Source organism: Channa argus, chromosome 7 (assembly GCF_033026475.1).
Source record: "Channa argus isolate prfri chromosome 7, Channa argus male v1.0, whole genome shotgun sequence".
In the NCBI taxonomy this organism is placed as follows: domain Eukaryota; kingdom Metazoa; phylum Chordata; class Actinopteri; order Anabantiformes; family Channidae; genus Channa; species Channa argus.
Window position 1 is genome coordinate 17,429,575 of NC_090203.1, and position 17,477 is coordinate 17,447,051.

Here is a 17,477-nt window from a genome sequence, read left to right on the forward strand (position 1 = left end):
CCATTGTACTTTTTTAAATTGATGTTAATGACATAATTGTAGCCCATTCTTTACAGAATTGCATTTTAGCCTTTGTGGTGTCCATACTTGTAGCCATTTCTACATTATTTCTCTGTTACTTGATGGAAACTGTAAGCTGCACCTTCAGTCTCTTCACCTCTGTGTCCTTTTGTAACAGAATGAATATTACTGTAGGTTAGACTTTCTGTGGAAGAACAAATTCAAGAAGGAGTGTGAGGAGATTGAAACCATGGAGAACTTGAATCGGGTTTTGCTGGAGAACGTCTTACCTGCACATGTAGCAGAACACTTCCTGGCACGCAACTGGAAGAATGAGGTAAACTTTTTTTTCACATTTTGTCACCAAAGGCCTGAAAGTTTGAAGGTTCTGCAGTATCATAGTTGTTCCTAGCATTGTACTCTACTTGACAAATTTCTAAAGTTGTTCCTGGGATTTGTTGGAGACCCAGGAACCACGTATTGTGGTTTTGTTGTAGCTCTGGCAAAAATGCAAAGATCATTTACATCCATTAGCTCTGAACACACAGGGCAAAAGCAGCATACCTTTAAACATAATGTTCCAATTTAGCTCCACTGATAAGATAATTTAAATTTCTTTTTAGCTGGATCTTTAATCCACTCCACTTTATATACATACTTTAGAAAAACGATTGAGTTGTAAGATATAAAGGCACATAAAGTGCTTTGTGGTGAACGGACTGGCTGCATAGTGCTAAAATTCATGTGCTCATTTGGAAAATTCGGTTCATTCAAGTAGTATGAAGATTATTGTCCCAATGGTCAGACTGAGTAACAACTGGACTTGCCTCAGGTTCTTGAAGACATTTCACCTTTTCATGTGAAAAGCTTCTTCATTTCTAACCTTTATTTAACCTCTGTAGAGTCATTAGGTCGTTAACATCTTAAGGGTCTCTGAGGTCAGATGTGGATCGTCGTCCCCCAACAATCAAGTGTGTCACAAGGGTCACTTGTCGAGTCGTGGACAGTTGTTAAACTGTCTGAGAAGGGCTGTCAAGACTGCACTGTAAGTGGGCGATAAGTTAACACCCAGGCCGCCTGACTAACAATTGCGTTGTCACATGCAGCTCCTCTGAGTATTGTCTAGAGAAGTTCAGGGCTTACTGTGCATATGTGACTTCAGCTATAGATGGTCTTTACTCCTCTTTTAAACCATGTTAGATGTGAAGAAGCCTTTTGAATTGAAGGTGAGAAATCAGGAACCCCAAGTAAGTCCAGCTTCCACTAGGAGCACTTTTGGTATAACTGACCTGGCTGGGAAGCTCCAGACTTCAGATATTAGTATGATAATTACTTATAAAAATTAAAAAAACATTAAGAGCCAAACTAAGTGAATTTGCTGACTGGCCAGTCAGATGCTCTCATTTATTATTCCTTGTTATATCCACTGCGAACAGTAAAGTTTTACATCTTTGTAGGTTTAGAGGACATGGCATTTTGGAGGTTGTGTGAGTCTAAATGGGACTGCTGCTTCTGCTGCAAAAACCCTGAATGAAAAGTCAGCAAATTGCTGTATCCCTGCAGATGAACAGGATCCAGGGCCAAGTTGCCGGTCTAATGGATTTTAGAGCAGCTTAGGTTGCCGGGCTTACCGCTTGTTTTGGCTGGTACTAAAGAGTACTGATTTCTTCTCAAATAGCCAAGTGCTCTTAAGCTTAAATAAACACAGAAAATGCCTCACACAATCAAAATCAAAACATGTCTATCAGTCATCTGTATTTCATCCATGTCCACGTCTGGTTTATAAGTTTAAAAACAGTTTTGCAACTGTCCAAGTTAAACTCTGTATTTTTTCTCCTGCTCTGTCATGCAGGATCTGTACCACCAGTCCTATGACCTGGTGTGTGTCATGTTCGCCTCTATCCCAGACTTTAAAGAGTTCTACACAGAATCTGACGTCAACAAAGAAGGACTGGAGTGCCTCAGACTTCTCAATGAAATCATTGCTGATTTTGATGAGGTAAAGAACTGCAATTCTTACTGCATTCACAACATCCTGGACATACTACACAAAACAAGATGTTTTCTGGTTGGATATTAGTTGTGATAATATCTGAATATATTTAGACTGTCATGGTTAAAAGAAATAAAAAAACAAAGTTCTTACACTACATAAATATTAAAAATCTATATCTTAACAGTATGTATAACATGAACATGTTGGCAGGATAATCTATCCTATGTTCAATAAACTACGTCTCATTGACTTGTGTGGGTTATGTTTGTATTTGTCCAGCTGCTGTCAAAACCAAAATTCAGTGGTGTGGAAAAGATCAAGACCATTGGCAGCACTTACATGGCTGCTACTGGACTGAATGCAACACCTGGGACCGATTACTCCTCACAGGTTTACTTCACACGCACACAGTGCACAAGTGATTTCTGTGAAGCTTTTCAAGCACATCAGTCCCCAGTTTAGTGTGACTGCCATGAAATTATGAACATGTTTTTCACTCCTCAACAGGAACATGATAGACAGTATATGCACATAGGGACCATGGTAGAGTTTGCATTTGCCTTGGTGGGAAAGCTGGATGTTATCAACAAACACTCCTTTAATGACTTCAAACTCAGAGTTGGTGAGTTGCACTCAAAAGCTGTTTAAAAAAATAAAAAGTGGTGTGAAAGCAAACTATTCATCCAACTGCAATTTGTCCTTTGTTATTTCAAACTGACTGTGCTGTGAATTTACCATTTTGCCAGATGGTTTATCAGTGCTACTGATGACAGGGTGAGAATGGAAAACATTACGTGCTATACTATAAATATAATTTAGCTGCAGGGGAGAAACTTTGTTGTTGCCTATCAAAATGCGGCAGATAAGAATGAGATTAAGTAAGAGAGCGCAACAGTTTACCTGCTGTTGGGTGAATGCTGTGGTGCTCACACGGTTTATGCACTACCATGAACTTTGAAGGTCAAGGAAAGTCTAAAGCACACCTCCTATCTTGTTTGATTAGACTCCAGGTTTTAAAAGCCATTTTATAATTAAAAGCAGAGATCACTTAATTTTGGCGATAGACCGACTCAAGAGAAGGAGAATCTCAGGGGAAAAAAGCAGGCGGTAGGAGCCAGCGCTCTCTGTGCGGTAAGTCAGAGTTCGATCCCTTCAACCTGTCTCTGAAGATCACAGCACGGGATGCTCCATTAACTCAGCAGTGTGTGTAAGAGAGACTGAACATCCCTGCTGCTTACAGATGGGCCTAAAGCGCTCCATCAGTCAGGGATAAAGGTCCCCACCCACTGGGACTGGACAAAACTAGTGGCTGTGTGCCTTTGTGCTGCATGCACACTTGAACAGATTGCAATTCCCAGGAGCCAGAATAAGGAGGGGCCCAGTGTGATCTCAGGGCTTTCAAAATCCAGAGCCTTCTTGGCTTAGGTGATAAATATTGGGGTTTAAGAGTTCAGCTTCGTGAATTGTGATGAATTCATACAAAAATCTTTGTACGGAAAGCATTTTGAAACGATGTGATATCATAAACAATTAGTGTTTCTTTTGTCAGGTATTAACCATGGTCCAGTGATAGCCGGAGTCATTGGGGCCCAGAAACCCCAATACGATATCTGGGGGAACACAGTGAACGTAGCCAGTAGAATGGATAGTACTGGAGTCCTTGGAAAAATACAGGTAAATTACATTTTATTTTCATTCTTCCCATAAAAACATTAAAACCTTTTTCCTGATGTTTTGACTTGTCAGAGCAGGAATACACAGATGCAATTCAATCTTACATGAAGCATAAGCCCTAAATATTAATTACAGATGAAAAATAGCAGTAGTTTGCAGAGTAGGAAAGTTCACAAAAGACACTTTAAAAAAAAAAATCCATATCCTCTCATCATATAAAAACACTGCTGAACATTCTTAGGTAATCTTATCTGAATACTGTTCAGGCAACACTTTGTCCAATGTGACCCATGATGACTTCTGCTGATGCAGAGCAGCAGGCCAGGAATACATTTTTGCCTGTAGTGATGAACTAAATTTTGTTAGATGATCAAAATGTACATTAACCACTAGTGGGTTTTTTTTTCCCCTGTAGGTGACTGAGGAGACGAGCCACATCCTTCTGACCTTGGGTTACATGTGCTCTTGTAGAGGCATCATTAATGTCAAGGGTAAGGGAGAGCTCAAGACCTACTTTGTGCATACAGAGATGACCCGTGCACTGTCCCAAGGGAACATAATGTCATAACACTGATTCAGAATATACAGGATTCAGAGGCACAAAGGACAGAAATCCTATCCAAATGGAAGAGGTTTGGTCTTCTCACTGCTGTTGTAAAAGTAAAAAGTAAACAGGCACAAAGGAATTACAGTAGCTCTTCACAATGAGGAGAAATGTTACTGTATCCCCCTGCTGAAGTACACATTTTGCAGTCCCTCCAGGAATTATTTCAACTAACCCCATTTGAATTCTGTTTTTTTAATGTTGCTACATCAGGGAGAGTGAAATCCTGGAGAGACTGATTTTGTCACTTAGGTGTGAGTGTAGCATGTACAGCAAGTAGGCAATAGTCTCTAAAATATATTGTAATCTGACTGTTGGATCCTGAGAATCCACAGTGGCACAAGTTCAGAGTCGGAAACAGTCCAAGTTAACATTCTAGCTCTTGGAGGTTTCGCTAGGTGAATTGACAAAAAGGAGCAGAGAAACAAGTGTGGTAATAGCATCTAGGCTACTTGGAAAGTATCAAAAAGGCAAGAATCTTACAGTGAAAAGACAAAAATGCATGTTGCTGTTATGGTCATAAAGACAGTAATGTGCCCCCAGCCATAATTTAGCACAAATGGAAATGACAGAAGGGAAAACTGCATGTACAAAAAACACAGGCAGCAAAGAGACATGTACATAGCTCTTTCAACCTTGTTATAAGCACGAAGTTTTGGGTGTATTTTACAGGCAGCTTAGACAACGATTTTTTTTTTTTTTTTGCAGGCAGTTTTCCAAAACTGTCTTTGCACTTAAATCATTTTTGCCTTAAGTGGCTGTTTACATAAAACCAAAAGTATTCATAATGGAATAGGTCAGATATGTTGATATTTACTGACGGTAGAACATTTAAATTTTGCTGCTGTTGATGAGGCTGAAAGGATCAGATAATAATTTTAGTGTTAAGACTTATCTGGAAAACCACAGTGTGACCTGTGTATCTGATAGCTTTAGAATGTATGGTACAGTGGCTTTGTAAGAAAAGAAAATACAACCAAAAAGTGTTTCGATGCCATTGTTTTTTGTAAAAAAATATTAAAATTTTTATGTATTTCAGTTCTATAGAGTGCTGTTATTTGCCTCCAAGGGTCTGCTTGCTGCTATGGGTTCATGCTACATCACAGCAACCACAATCAGTCCTCTGGGGTTGAACATATTTTGCCTCTAAAACATGGTACACACCTGACCATACCAGTCATTTGACATCACAGAGAAGTGCCACACCTCGTAGGATCCAGTGTTCTGGAGGAAGCGAAGTCTTCAGGTCGACAGCTGCGATGTAATTTGTGTCTGTCCGGACTGGCTTCTTGTAAACTGGGCAGGAGTAGAGGCGGGAATCCTTCACACCTGCAACACACCACAATGCTGAAACTGTCACTTGATGTCCTTGTGAGAAGGGGGGGGGGGGGGGGGGGAAAGAAGTATTTCAACATTATTGATAACAAAGCAACAACTACATATAATTATTTCATTAACAGAAAAATTTGTAGTGATGCTACTGCTGCACCTAGCTAATGCACCCCTCATCTCGCTAGCGATACACACAGGTAAGAAACTAATCTGTATAGTGACACTAAATTCAGACTCGAATCTGCACACACACTCAGAGGCTCTTGCAACCACTTGTCTAAAGAAACATCTCTTACTAGACTCAAGCTTGAACCCTGCAGGCCTTGTGGGAAAAAGCTGGGATGGTGTAAACAAACTGCATTACACATTTCATTCATTTCCTAAGCAGCCTTGTTTGCAGGTGTCCACGAGGGCTCGTCTGTGTAAATATAGCTTGGTCTTATTCAGAACAGACACTGTGCCACATACTGTACTGCTGGTAATCTATTCCCAGGAAAAATAAATAGCACTTAGCCTGCTTGACATTTAAATGTTAAATCCATCCATTCTGAGAGAGACTGTGTGGGATGCAAACGTTGAGGAGCCAGAGTGACTGATGGAGACTTCAATGATTGATCTTAAGAGACACTTGATTAAAGCTTTTGTATTTAAGACTGGTGAGATTTGGCTCTTGTACCACTGAACCTATGCCTGTTTGATGTTTAAGGTGCGTGGACAATATTTGCAAAACATCCATCGCCTTTATGGTGATTGTGGGCTGTACGATTAGTACATAAAAAAAACTCACCATTATACTCTGCATACATCCTGATCACAGGCATCATCTCAAAGAGAACTTTAGGTTTTGAGTCCGTGAGTTTGCAGCTGCGACGGTCCCAGCCAGCTCCCTCCAAGTGCAGGCCATAGACATACACTCCCTCTATGGGAGGCTGAGTGATGTCATCCCTCATCCATCTAGTCACTTCATTGCACAGCACCATGCGGTCCAGGGCCCAGCCCTTGTTGGCACGAGTGATCTCCTGCAAGGGCAGGGACACAAGTTAATTCAGTGATGTGAGGAGTATGACATACTGTAGCAGTCCACTGATGGTGTAATGAAAGAAAATCAATAGGAGCAAAAAGACCCTAGTGCTAAATGGTTTCCTGAAAAAATACACACCCCCATGTGAAATAAACACTGCAGTTCACATGTCTGTTGTATTCTCTCCCACCACATTCATGTAAATTAATCATTAGAAAACAAAGTAATCTGTGTACACTCGTTTCCCTGCCCCTGTGTGTGTGAAAGTGGCCATGTGCCTGTTTATCCCTGTGTGCCATCTGGTCTCTTCCCTAGCGGTTGCTTGGTAGGTAGGTAGCTTCATGCCCTGTGTACCTGTCTCATGGCTGTCAGGAAGCCCTGAGGATTGAAGAAGCCCGTCATCCAGAAGCAATTGGGCCGCCCTTCAAAGATCCAAGCCTGGAACTGCCGGTTCCGCTCAAGCAACTCTGTGAACCAGAACCCCAGGGTGCTGGAGGCCCACGATGCCTGAAAGACAAACAACAACATGAACAAATCATTATGATCAGACACTGAAATCTGTCATCCAGGGACACCAGAGGAGAGGACAACAGGAAGAGATGAAAGAAGAAGAAATGTGAATCACCACATCACCAGAGGAAAAGAGTTCAGCACAATTGAATAAATGAAAAAAAGATCAGAATACACTAACACCAAAAAAAGCAGATGTCACTGCAGGTTGAAAGTCTTTGAATCCCAGCCAGAAAGCTATTCAAGTCTAGATTATTCTAATGAAGTCATGTTTGTGAGAGCACAGCATAAATGGCAACAGAATGATTTGAGGGTATGGGAAAGGCCATGTCGAGTCACACTGCTTTGTTGCCTGTCCCACAGTCACACACACCTCTCAATATCTTTGCAATTTCTTCAGAGAGTCATTTTCATTCATCATAGTCATGAATTTGTGCATTGTGAATAACACTTTTAAAGACAGTAGTATACATAAAAAGTATGGAGCATCAGAAAGAAATACTATCTTTCAGTGACATTAGATTACAGCTCAATTTGTGAAAACAAAAAAATGAATCCATGGACTGGTGTAAGTCAAATTGCGTTGCAAGTCGGAATAAGATTTAAAATAACTAAACCTCTCGCAAGAGCATCAGAATTAAATGCAATCTTCTAAATGTTTTAGCACGTGCTAGTTGCAGCTTCTACTCGTGAAATGAAGAGTCTCCTGTGAATTTAAGTCTACAAATAAATTGCACATGTAGTCAATGTGACAGGGAGTGCAGCACAGTTTGCAATTCTCAAAATTTGAGACCATCTCTACCAACCTTCTTCCAGCGAGTAGGAATGCGTGCGTCATACATGCAATCCAGGGCATCCCGCAAGTTCTCACTCATAATGATTGTTCCATCGATTGCCAACTTGAGGTCTGTCAGGGTGTTACGGACCAGGACTATGACCCTCTGCATCCGATCGATCTCCTGACGCAGGAAGATGTTCATGGGCTGGAAGGGACCCATCTTCTGGAGATGCTCTCTCACCTGGTTTCATGAAATCCGATTAGATGTTAACATTTTAATGATTCTCCTGAACAATTTATAACGCATGGAATGCCACTGAATGTGCACAGACATGGTCATGACGTGATGTTCGCTGCATAGTTCAGTATTCTGAATAATGAATATTTCTGTATCAAAGTAGTTTTAGTTCATCCCTTTGTAGCTTTAAAACTGCTACTTTTTCTTATCTGGATAATATATGAGCACATGCTTTAGGTAAAAAAAAGCAATGTTTCTATAATTTTTACTATTAATAAGAACATTGAAGAACAGAAGACAGTATGACCAAAATTCAAGTCCATAAAAATACCTGGTAGTTTGGGGTTTTATGTGAATGCATTTGCATTCTGCTTCATTCTGTTCAGCATATCCTCTCTCTATATAATTGTCCTATATTAAAAGAGCAGGGGTCAAGTCAGCATGGGTGACACGTCCTATAGTTCTGCTGATTACATGTACTCTAAACAGACAGACAAGCAAGCAGATTGCAGTGGCAGACACAGGGTGTGGTGTGCAATTTTCCATGATGAGATTTGCGCCTTGACTCAGAAAAGTCAATTCTCACCTCACTTTCTCTTAACTGAGAAAAAAAGGAGCGAAAACCCAAAATAAAAGGAAGCTGGTGAGATTCAGCTGCATTTACACCTCCCCTGTCTATTTCTAGTCATCTTTTCTCTCCATCACTGTCACAAACACACACAACCTTCCATCACCTCGCTAACACACATCCCACCTCTGAGCATACCACACTAGTCACTTTGCACAGCACACATGGGGAGGAGAGAAATATTGCACATGCTACTTCACTCACTTCTATGGTGCACACACATACACACAGCCTTACTTCAAACGGTATATAGTCAGGAGGCAGTTTCTCCAGCATGTCGTCAGCCAGCCTAGACACCACAGCCTCTCTGGTTTCCCCTCTGCCTGATGAGCTGTCTTTAGGCTGAATACTGAGGATAGTGTCTAATACATCCTTAGCCAGTTTACTCTGGTAGGTTATGTCTGCATTGGGGTGAAGACCGAACACCTCTGGAGAGTCATATGCTGGCAAACCCTGCAAAAGAGAGAATGTTATTGGGATTACAGAAGGTGTGAAAACATTTTAATAAGTAGCTTTTAGTCAGTCACAGGCAGCTGCATGACTTGGGAGGGATACGAAGAATCTCCCTACTAGTATGAACTGTTGGTGTAGTGATAAGTTTCCTCTCTGGTTTTCTGCCCATAAACATGGCTGATTGTATTGAATGTTCACAGTAACCAGAACCAGCTGGGAAATCAGCCCCAATCTCTGTATGATGTGCTGCATAACATTTTTGGGATTGGTTTAAAACAAGACTAAAACCTGGGTCTTATGAAAATTCATATAACATTACAAGTTCATAACATTACAGAGTCTGTGCTGATTTAAATCATATCATTGTCCAATAAAGACATTCAGTAGATGAGGTTAAAAAAACAAAACAAAAAAATAGATATCAGGTCAAATAACATTTTCCATTTCTAGCTGTTGAAGATAAATTACTCAACAATATGGACATATTCCTTTATTGATACCATCAATAATTTCTTCTCAAGGTCAGTTGGTTTAAAGGAACAACCTGAATACAAATAGACAGGCAGGCTCAACATACCAATGAGTTATTTATACTGAATTACTGACACTAATAGAAGTTACTTTGCTATCAATGTTGTAAATGTAGGTTTTTAGATTAAATTCTAGGCCAAATTATTCCTATAACGTAACTGATGTTGATTGTGTTCCTACCATAGGCACTGGGCTGAAACGAGGCTGCATTAATTGGTCAAAGACACTCGCAATGAGTGTCTTACTTGCTGATGGCAAATGCACCATCTGTTACTGCAGTGTAACTAATGAGGTTCTATTTAAAACTAGAAAACTCAGAACAGACTAACTTTAACTAACCTTTCAAAGCTGTATTATTACTATGAATAATTTATACCCAATGAGTTAAATGTTGTGTGCTTTTTTTCTATTTTAGTGATTCCTCTAATCTACAACCCCAATTCAAAAAAATGTTGGGACAATGTGTAAAACGTAAATGATTTTTAAATCTTAACAACACACATTTTATTCACAATAAAACAAACAACATATCAGATGTGGAAACTGAGACGTGAAATGTGTTTTACCATTTCATGGAAAATATTAGGTCAGAATGAATTTGATGGCAGCAACACATCTCAAAAATTGTTGCAGGGTGATGTTTATCATTTTGTAACATCCCCTCTTCTTTTAACAACTTTCTGTAAACATCTGGGAAGTGAGGAGACCAGTTGCGGGAGTTTTAGGAGAGGAATGTTGTCCCATTCTTGTCTGAATGGTACAAGTTCACACATGGCTTCTTCTTTATATGATATAAAATTTGGGGGTTGCACAGTGAACTGTGTTCACTGACAGTGATTTCTGGAAGTGTTACTGAGTTCCTGAGCCTGTTTTTAATGCAGTGCTACCTGAGGGCCCGAAGATCAAGCGCATCCAGGTTTGACCTTCTGCCTTGTCCCTTGGGCACAGAGATTCCTACTTATTCTCTGAATCTTTTGATGATATTATAAACTGTAGATGATGGGATCTTCAAAGTCTTTGCAATTTTACATTGAGGAACATTTTTCTGAAATTGTTCCACAATTTTTAGACACAGTTTGTCTCAGATTGGTGAACCTCTGCAGAGGCTCTGCCTCTCTGAAATGCTGTTTTTATACCCAGTCATGTTACTGATCTGTTGCCAATTAACCTAATTAGTTTTCAAAGGCTCCCACATTTGTTTTTCTATAAGCAGCAATTACTTTTCCATCCTTTTGTTGCCCCTGTTACAATTTTTTTGAGATGTGTTGCTGCCATCAAATTCAAAATGAGCTAATATTTTCTATGAAATGGTGAAATATCTCAGTTTCAACATCTGATGTGTTGTTTATGTTCTATTGTTCAATTCAACTTTATAGCGCCAATTCACAACAAAGTCATTGTGAATAAAATAAGTGTTGATGAGATTTGCTAATTATCACATTCACTTTTTATTTATGTTTTAAACATCGTCCCCACTTTTTTTGAATTGGGGTTGTACTTTAAGACATCAAAAATTGTGCTGTCACATGAAACAGTAATTAGGACATAAGTATTGAAACAAAAAATAGAGCTTATTATTTCTTTTTGGCAGAAACTGAGTGATTTGTTAATATATTAACAGATTTCTGTGCTTCTTTTTTGATGATTGAGAACAGTTTAGAATTTGCTTTTGAAATGGGAGATAATAAAGACTCTCACATTGGGTGCTGGACAGTGTGGTCCCTTATTTCCCTTTAGAGAATTTTATCTTTGCTCCTGCCTGTCTGCTTTTTATTTTAATACAGAGACATATGGATGCAGACAGGGAAACATTTTGTTCATGTAGACCTCAAAAGTGAATGTTTGCTTGTGACAAAGAAAAAGAAAGGTTGCTTTATGGTACATGTGTTAAGAGTTGTATTTCTGTGTGTGTATCGGTGTGTGTGTGTGTGTGTGTATCAGTGTGTGTGTGTATCATTGTGTGTATCGGTGTGTGTGTGTATCATTGTGTGTATCAGTGTGCGTGTGTGTGTGTGTGTGTGTGTGTGTGTTCTCCAAGGCCATGTTTGTCATTCTGTATTTGAGAGGCAGTGCAGAAGAATAAGCCTGGAAGCTCTGAGCATCCATCATATTGAAACTAGTTCAGGAACTGCCCCCAGACACACACACACAGACAAGTTGAGCACAATAATAAGTACATAATCTGCGATAAAAAAACATGGCTGTATTTTATCTAAAATCATAGAAATAGCAGCCTGTATCTGAACATGAGAAAAGCACAGCATGCTAGTGCCCTGCAAAACCCCTCATCTTCAGTGTTGCTCTTTTCCCTGTTTTTGATGTTATTTAAAGTTGACAGCAAAGCCAAAACTGAACCAAAATCAACTTACAGACATGAACAGAATTTTCATCCCAAAAAATCCAAAAAAAGTCATCCTTCTCAGAGCCTGACAGGAAAATTGTTGCAGTCCCATTTAATAGTAATGTAATACAGATGCCATAACATTCAGCTAAATCATTTTTAGAAACCAGATACAAGTGTTTACCATCAACCATCATCAGGAACCCACCTGAATGTATGTCAGATACAGTTCAACACTGGAGCATTTGGGGATGCTGTAGCCCTTGTAGAAATTAAAAGCAGGTCCAAACATGTCCTCACTGAACCACACCTTGGTAAAGGTGTTAAGGAGGCGCTTGTCATAGTCATCCGTCACACGGCCACCGTATTGAATCTCTCCGATCATGTATTGCACTGTATTCCATGATACACCCTGTGAAAGTTATTAAGAAATTAATTTTGATCATTTCTACCATGTAATGTGAAGCATAAGCTATAGGAAAACTGAGAATGCCACTAGACAGATAACCTGTTATTTAACCTTTTAGAAAAAGGGTTATTATTTCTGCTGGTATGGTTTATGAATGCTCAAACAAACGGTTTTCAAATCGACTAATGCCACACAGATTAATGTAGTTGTTCAATGACAGAAAGTGTGGAATTTAATTACTTTAAAAAGAGATATTGCAATAAAGGTACATGTCTATTTTATCCAGAGAAACCTTACTAAAAAACACACCTTCTGCATAATAACAGCAAATCACACACCATTTTAAACAATCGTCACACTGAAACTCTGCACTCACAACTATTTTTTTGTTGCCCTTTGGGTGAACAAGCACAGCTGTAACAGTTAGGACTTAAAAGTGTTATCTTTCCTACCTTTTTAATATTCATGTCATCGAGGTGGTTCTGAACAAACTGGACAGTGGCATTAAAGTCGGCCTGGTTAAACTCATAGGGGATGTTCCATCCCAGAGGTCCATACTTTCTCCTCTCCTGTACTGTGCTGTGGAGAAATGCAACTCCATACAGTATCGGCCTCCACTGCACCATGTTACTGACATCCAACAGGTCCTGGTTTATACCTGGTGAGGAACATATGGATCAACACATGAGCAGCCTTATTCAATAGTAGGAAAAGGACAGAATCTTCAGAAAATCTCTACAGACAATAACCTTTTTGAGACAACATTTTGAGCTGTGATAAGAATATGAGATTTAAAACAGCCTCTAGATGGTCCCATTTGATTCAATTTAACAAATTTTAGATACAGTATTTAGACAGTTTTATCTAATGTAAATATTTGAGGTATGACACACATTCTATGCTGACATGGAAAATGGCAAAGGCCTTTAGTACATGCTGATAAAGTGTTAAAAATCTGAGCATGGTTTACTTTCTGTAAGTGAAATTCCTACTTACCTACTACATTTACTACTGGATTTACAAAATGTTAAATTACTAATGAACTAAGTTATAAGGTCACATTTCTAATGTCTAATAATACTATTTCATTATTAATCACCCAATAATAACTATTATTTGGTTTATCAGACAAGTTGTCCTGTGTGAGGTTTCTGATTAATCCAAGCGATTCGGCCATACGTCAACTGTGAATAAACAATACTACTTTGAAGCAATATGAGAGTTTAATATTCTCAATGCACTGCCCAAAGCAGGTGTGATTTCTCCTCATATGAAATGAAATTTGCAGCCAGGATACAAAAGCTAAAGATAAGCATGTATCTAAATACTAAACTTCTCTTAAGGAACCACATGGAGACATTTTCCACCTAAGACAGTAAAGACAGCTGGTTTATACAGATATTTAGATAAATATTCAAAGTTTTATTTTATTTTAATAATTTATGAACTATACAAGGAATGTAATATAATGACTTTAGCAGGAAAAAGTTTTTAATCATTGTTGTTGTTTACCCATGTTCCTTTTACCTAGGACACATACAAATTCATTTTGTTACCTATTATGCCAATGAAGGTCCATAGTAAGTATGTGCATCCACCAGTGATTTATTTTCACATTCCCAGTATTAAGAATCACAAGAAATAATTTTGCAAATATTACTACTTTAATCTTGCTCACACAGACATATGCCCATCTATAAATATTTCACTTAAGGCTGGTGCATTGCATCCTTTTTCCTGGTGCAGTCTCAGTGTTGACCTTGCTTTGCATTTATTTTTTACTTTAAAATTAAAAACACAGTGGCCCATATGTCCTCCATACCTCCATAGGTCCTCTTGAGGCCTGCCCTCAGCCCCTGTGGCGGTTCATTGGTAAACTTGATCGACATCTGCAGAAGGGTAATGGGGAAGTGTCGGTGGACCTCTGTGGTCATCCAAAGGCGAAAGCTGTCATGCACAAAGTCTGTCTCTGTTACTGTGTCCATTAGCTCATCCATGAAGTCCAAACCTAGGTGGCAGTTCTGGAGTAAGGCCCAGCCACCCTGGTGATGATCAATAATGGAAATTGTTATCAGCAAAGACTAAAGTGATGATGTAGTCAAGTTCTCAAAAACATAAAAAATAAAAAAACCTGCCAACCTCAAAAAAAGTGTCATGTGCAGCCAAAAATAGAGTACAGTATATTTTAGATACAGTATCTGACACATTTATGCTATTGATATCAGAAATCTTTATTCGTACTGCTGCTACCTTAAAATAAAAACATTTACAGTAGTTCTGTATAAACTCTGAGCATATACTTAAAAATAGGCTTTGTAAGACCTACAGTGCATTCGGAACTATTCTTAATTTTGTTGCAATGTTAAAAATTCTTTTTTTCCCCTCATTAATCTACTCTGAATTTTTCAAGTGAAAACAGAATTTGTCTGTACATTTTTATTTTTATTTTAAAAACACCCACAAAGCATGATGCCATCACCACCATGCTTTACTGTAGGGATGGTATTGGTCAGGCAATGAGTGGTGCCTGGTTTCCTTCAGACATAACATTTCGAATGGAGGCCAAACAGGTAAATCTTGGTTCCATTGGACCAGAGAATATTGTTCCTCACAGGGTGAGAGTCCTCCAGTTGTTTTTTGCAAACTCTAAGCAGGCTTTTGTGTGTTTTGTACTGAGAAGAGGCTTCTGTCTAGCCACTCTTGCACTGAGAAGAGGCTTCTGTCTAGCCACTCTTGCATAAAGCCCTGATGTTGGAGGGCTGCAGTGATGAATGTCCTTCTGGAACCTGAGGCCACTGTGGCAACCTGCAGTGCAGCAGATGTTTTTTGTAGCCATACCTGTGTATGTATGCAACATGTATTATTCTTTTAAATACATTTACAGGCATTTCTAAAATTCTGTTCTCACTATTTCATTATAGGGTACTAAGAAAAACATTTATTCAAATACAACATAACAAAACTGAAAAGAGTAAAGGGGCACTGAAAGTTTTCAGAATGCACTGTATGCATGGGATGGATTCTGGTTGGTGTATTGAGAACTGCACAATTGGCCAAACCGTCAAACTTTTTCATAATTTAAAGGGCAAGGCCAGTTGTTGTTCAATTTCATTTTCAGAGGGCAGCCACTTGTCTGGGCACTAGGGATAATAGACAAATCGGCATATTGTATTTACTGTATATGTATTGTTGGTATATTTAAAAAAAAAAAAGAAAGTGTAATAAAAATCTAATTTGTTTTCAACAAAATTTTACACCTTGTAACATTTGCATTTAATTTGACACAGAGGCGACTGTGACGCAGGAAGGTAGAGTGGTCATCCACCAATCCTGAAGTTGTTGAAGTGTCCTTGAGCAAGACACTGAACCCCAACTTAGTTGGTCCCATTGAGCGTTGGCAAGCTGCATAGCAGCTCCCCCATCGGTGTGTGAGTGTGTGTGTGTGGTTGTGAGTGTGAATGGGTGAATAAGAAGCAGTGTAAAGCACTTTAAGTGCCAATAGGTAAAAAAGCACTATATAAGTGCAGACCATTTACCATTTTTAGCTTGTAAGACAATAATAATTACTTCAGTACTATTAGATGTGAAATTAGCACAATCAATATTTCTGAAAATAAGATTTCAACACCACATGTAAATGCTTTGGAGACAAATATAGAGACAATACATATCTTGCTAATGAAGTGAGCAATACTAGGGGTAATTTAAAAATGGTTTAACACATGTGTCACTGTTAGGTTCATTAATATATTTTATTAATGCATTTCTTATTTAAAACTAGCTTATAGACGTAGCAAAGTTACAGGTGTTTCTTACAATGTTAAAACACTACCATTCAGGGTTGAAGAGTTAATACTGTAAATTCTACACCATAATATGATAACTTATATGTACCACTGAAATTTTATCAAGTGAGTTCCTGCTATTCTTTACTCAGCTATACGTTTCTGCAGGGGAACAGATTCAACAAATGCACTGTTAATAATCTTCTTCTTTTCCTTTCGGCTGTTCCCTTTCAGGGGTCGCCACAGCGAATCATGTGCCTCCATCTAACTCACATCTAACTTCACTCACATCAACTAACTTCATGTCCTCCCTCACTACATTCATAAATCTCCTCTTTGGTCTTCCTCTAGACCTCCTGCCTGGCAGATCCAACCTCAGCATCCTTCTACCGATATATTCACAATGTCTTCTCTGAACATGTCCAAACCACCTCAATCTGGCCTCTCTGACTTTATCTCCAAAACATCTAACATAACATGTCATCTGCAAACATCATATTCCATGGAGATTCTTGTCTAACCTCATCTGTCAGTCTGTCCATCACCAGAGCAAACAAGAAGGGGCTCAGAGCCGATCTTTGATGCAGACCCACCTCCACCTTGAACTCCTCTGTCACACCTACAGCACACCTCACCACTGTCTTACAGCTCTCATACATGTCCTGCACCACTCTAACATACTTCTCTGCCACTCCAGACGTCCTCATACAATACCACAGCTCCTCTCTCGGCACCCTGTCATACGCTTTTTCTAAATCTACGAAGACACAATGCAACTCCCTATGACCCTCTCTGTACTTCATCAGCATCCTCAAAGCAAATACTGCATCTGTTGTACTCTTTCTAGGCATGAAACCATATTGCTGCTCACAAATGCTCACCTCTGCCCTCAGCCCAGCTTCCACTACTCTTTCCCACAACTTCATTGTGTGGCTCATCAGCTTTATTCCTCTGTAGTTGCCACAGCTCTGCACATCTCCCTTGTTCTTAAAAATTGGTACCAGTACACTTCTCCAGTCCTCTGGCATCCTCTCACTCTCCAAGATCTTGTTAAACAAACTAGTCAGAAACTCTACTGCCGCCTCTCCTAGACACTTCCATACCTCCGCAGGTATGTCATCAGGACCAACTGCCTTTCCGCTCTTCATCCTCTTCAATGCCCTCCTCACTTCACTCT

General features: G+C 39.3%; 2 protein-coding genes across 9 annotated transcripts in view; one reads left to right on the plus strand and one right to left on the minus strand.

Annotated features, from left to right (window-relative positions):
• adcy2a (adenylate cyclase 2a) overlaps positions 1-5,312 on the plus strand; it is a 43,460-nt gene extending 38,148 nt beyond the window's left edge. For 4 of the 5 annotated variants that reach the window (XM_067510642.1, XM_067510644.1, XM_067510643.1 and 1 more), the window contains 6 exons: positions 179-337; positions 1,853-1,999; positions 2,276-2,386; positions 2,504-2,618; positions 3,546-3,670; positions 4,086-5,312. In XM_067510642.1, coding sequence (XP_067366743.1) covers positions 179-337; positions 1,853-1,999; positions 2,276-2,386; positions 2,504-2,618; positions 3,546-3,670; positions 4,086-4,238 — 810 coding nt within the window. In that variant the 3' untranslated portion in view covers positions 4,239-5,312. Of the gene's footprint in view, positions 1-178; positions 338-902; positions 1,043-1,852; positions 2,000-2,275; positions 2,387-2,503; positions 2,619-3,545; positions 3,671-4,085 lie in introns of those variants that run through there. The other variant, XM_067510646.1, reaches the window with a different exon arrangement.
• The window catches only part of dnah5 (dynein, axonemal, heavy chain 5), a 95,775-nt gene continuing 83,552 nt past the window's right edge, over positions 5,255-17,477 (minus strand). For 2 of the 4 annotated variants that reach the window (XM_067510639.1, XM_067510637.1), the window contains 8 exons: positions 14,338-14,557; positions 12,968-13,173; positions 12,315-12,518; positions 9,019-9,234; positions 7,944-8,156; positions 6,982-7,134; positions 6,394-6,625; positions 5,255-5,642 (listed from right to left, as the gene is read on the minus strand). In XM_067510639.1, coding sequence (XP_067366740.1) covers positions 5,452-5,642; positions 6,394-6,625; positions 6,982-7,134; positions 7,944-8,156; positions 9,019-9,234; positions 12,315-12,518; positions 12,968-13,173; positions 14,338-14,557 — 1,635 coding nt within the window. In that variant the 3' untranslated portion in view covers positions 5,255-5,451. The remainder of the gene's footprint in view (positions 5,643-6,393; positions 6,626-6,981; positions 7,135-7,943; positions 8,157-9,018; positions 9,235-12,314; positions 12,519-12,967; positions 13,174-14,337; positions 14,558-17,477) is intronic. The other 2 variants (XM_067510640.1, XM_067510641.1) reach the window with 1 other exon arrangement.